The following is a 3089-nucleotide window of genomic DNA, read 5'->3' as shown; positions in this document are numbered from 1 at the left end:
TTCTGTAGAACTCCTGCAGCCGCTGTGCCCGGAGTCGAGGCAAAGCGCACAGCGGCAGCGGTTACGTGATCATTAATTTTGTCTCATTGCACAGACCGCACCAAGGTATCGCGAGTGATTGGCTTAGGGGGCACTAGTCTGCGAGGCGCCGCCCTCAATGCTCCTCGTGTGAGCTATCGAAACAAGGTTTGCCCCTGAGAAGGAATGGAGAGTGCAGGGCACTATTGACTGACATCAAGTGCGGGAAGTTGTTCCTTCTATTACCTTGACAAGGCAATGGCCTTGTTTTCTGAGAAGACACATTGGACCCTTTGACCCACCGACGCAGGGGAGTGTAAACGCTGGTAATTCCCGTGAGGTGGTAGCGGATTACGCGTCCGTGACCGAGCCGAAGTTTGGCTCCCTGCAAGCGCGGCACAGACAGGCCACACGATGGACCGTGTCCCCGGCATATCTCCTACCCCGGACGCGGAGAGTCCCAACGCACTTGACGGCCAATGTCCGGACGACCACGAAAATTTCTGTGCAGTCCTCCACTGTCCACGTAATGGCGCACGAGTGCTGGTCACTGTGCCGAAATATTGAAGCTAGTTCAACCTTTCCCCTGCCATGCGCTTGCGGAGGGCTTCACCATATGCGGGCTGCTCCTTTTATTCATCGCATTGGTGGCTGCATGATGGTGTATGGCAAATGATAACAGTCACTGCCGCCGACAATTCAAGCGGCGGTTTTCCGTCAAAATCGTCAACATGAGTATGAAAGACTGACCTGCAGACTGGAGTCGGAGTTATCGCCGTCAATGGTTTCATGCAGAGGTCATGTTGGTGTTGAGCGCGGGAAGCGGCAACAGACCTGGGATAATGTCAGAAACACCTTTGCCTGCAGCTCGCTCACCAATGGCACATGGCTCTCACGACATATTGCAGTTGATGCGACCTGCTAAGCTACTTAGGTAAGAGGCATTGCTAATATGTGCATGCACAGCATTATGATCACGAAGGTTTCAAGGGCTCTTGAGGGATATCATTCTTCTTCTATTCTCTGACGCCTTTCTCTTCTATTCGGCAGGTTTAAGTACCTTCCGACTCAAGAAACCATCTAAAACACAAATTCATGTACAACTTTACGAAGCGCCATCCTGTGGCAGCTTTGGTATCATTTTTGGCAAGCGATCTTGATGCATGGTCTCAACCACTCTTGACCCCATTGCCCAACCCAGCTTCCACATTTCCCTCATTGACAATCTCGTCGCTGGAGTTCCCGTTCACTGTCTGCTGATCCTCCTCTGGCTTCTCAGATGCGTCACTATCATAGCGGTGGCGCTGTCGAAGACCCGGAACTCCTTCGCCTCGTGCGGCGGTCTCAATGAGTCCGTACCGGAGTGCCTCTTGCTCAACTTCTTCGTGAGAAAGATAGGGCAATTCGTCGGCGGCCTTAACATAGGAGATCTTCTCAACGTGTCCCTTGGCGAAGATGATATCGATCTCCTCGAGAGATCGGTTGGCAGTTTCGGGATAGAAGAACCAGATGATAGGCAAAAAGCACGCGTTCGCAACGGCGAAGAATAGGTAAGTGCCCCAGCCGAGGCGGTCAACCATGATAGGGACGACTTCGACGATAAGGAAGTTGAAGAGCCAGTTCGTGCATGTGCTAACGGCGTTTGCCTTCGCTCGAGTACGAATGGGGTTCACTTCAGCGGGGTAAAGCCATGGCAAAGGCAGCCACCTGCATAATAGAGTTAGTAATGTGTTTGTCAGAAGGATGAGATGGTGGGTGGATGAAAAAAGGGGTGAAGAGGTCGCGGGCACTCCGGAGCCAAGCCGCCACGTCCACCCTATGTTCTCCAAAAATAATAAGAATACACTTACGTAGCACCGAAGAAAGCAATGTATGTGAAGAGACCAACGGCAGAGCCTTTGGCAGCTGACTTGGTTCCCGGGATCAAGCATGCAAACACGAGCACCATGCTGAGCATTTGCCCGACTGTGCCGATGAGGAACAGCTTGCGGCGACCAACACGCTCAATAACAAACCAAGAAACGGTGGCGAAAATGGCGTAGACAATCATATTAACACCACCCAACAACAAACTCATGTCTAGGTTCTCAAATTAGACGATGTCGTTAGGTCGAGAATGGAGTTACTTACTGCGAGTCTGACCAATGCTCTGCTCGAATAGAATAGGGAAGTAGTAGATGACAGCATTGCAGCCGCCGACCTGCTGCATAAGCTGGGAAGATGCACCCAAGAGCATGCGTCGCAGATGTTGCGTCTTGCCACTGGTGGTAAGTGCCTTGACTGGTGTGCTCTTCTGTCCGAAACCTCCAGAGGCACGGATGCTGTCCACAATGACATCGCGTTCCAGGGCAGTCTCGCGACTGTCGACCTCATAGCCACGGAGAGCTGAAATGACGCGCTCGGCCTCCTCATATCTCTCATGGGTAAGAAGCCATCGAGGAGACTCGGGAAGAAAGAACATAGGAATGCCAACAACCAGTGCGAAAATAATTTGGAAGGCAATGGGGAATCGCCATGTCAGATCATCGGGACCGTAGGATGCCCCGTAGTCGATCCAGTAAGCGACTACAGTTCCAAAGGCAATGACACCACCTTCAATGCAGATCAGCAGTCCTCTATTTGAAGTCTTGCTGCACTCTGCTTGATATGTAGGAATAGTCGATGTGTTTATGCCGTTTCCTAGAACAGTTCGTTAGTCTGAAGCCGATTATAGCCTGTATCGGCTTCAAGTGGAGACTTACCAACACCCATCACCACACGTCCAACGATGAACTGCGCCATGGGATTTGCACCAACCTGGCAAGTAACCTGAATTATGACACCAAGAACCATAATAGCAGCTCCAATGATCATAGCCTTGCGTCTGCCTAACAAATCGCCGACGCCGAGGATGAACATAGCTCCGATCAGACACTACAGAATCTCACGTCAGTAATTTGCTTCCAAGTACAATGACGAAAGAGGCCTACCCCTATTTCATATATGGCAGTAACCGTTCCTTGCATCGTAGAGTTGTCTTTCGTAGCTGTGAAGATGTTGTTGAACGCCGGCGCAGTGATGATTCCGGACAT

At 51.2% G+C, this 3089-nt stretch overlaps 1 protein-coding gene across 1 annotated transcript; it reads right to left on the bottom strand.

The window, feature by feature from the left end:
• Window positions 1-1187: 1187 nt before the first annotated feature.
• UCRPA7_8137 (putative sugar transporter stl1 protein) lies at window positions 1188-3089 on the bottom strand (the record flags this gene model as incomplete). Its single annotated transcript, XM_007920656.1, has 5 exons — window positions 1188-1725; window positions 1869-2097; window positions 2149-2697; window positions 2760-2931; window positions 2988-3089. 5 exons carry the CDS (start codon window positions 3087-3089, stop codon window positions 1188-1190), a joined length of 1590 nt encoding a protein of 529 aa, XP_007918847.1.

Source organism: Phaeoacremonium minimum (genome assembly GCF_000392275.1).
Source record: "Phaeoacremonium minimum UCRPA7 unplaced genomic scaffold PA7_03_scaffold_580, whole genome shotgun sequence".
Lineage (NCBI taxonomy): Eukaryota > Fungi > Ascomycota > Sordariomycetes > Togniniales > Togniniaceae > Phaeoacremonium > Phaeoacremonium minimum.
Note: the sequence above shows the minus strand (reverse complement) of the source record. Positions and strands in the feature narration are given on the sequence as shown.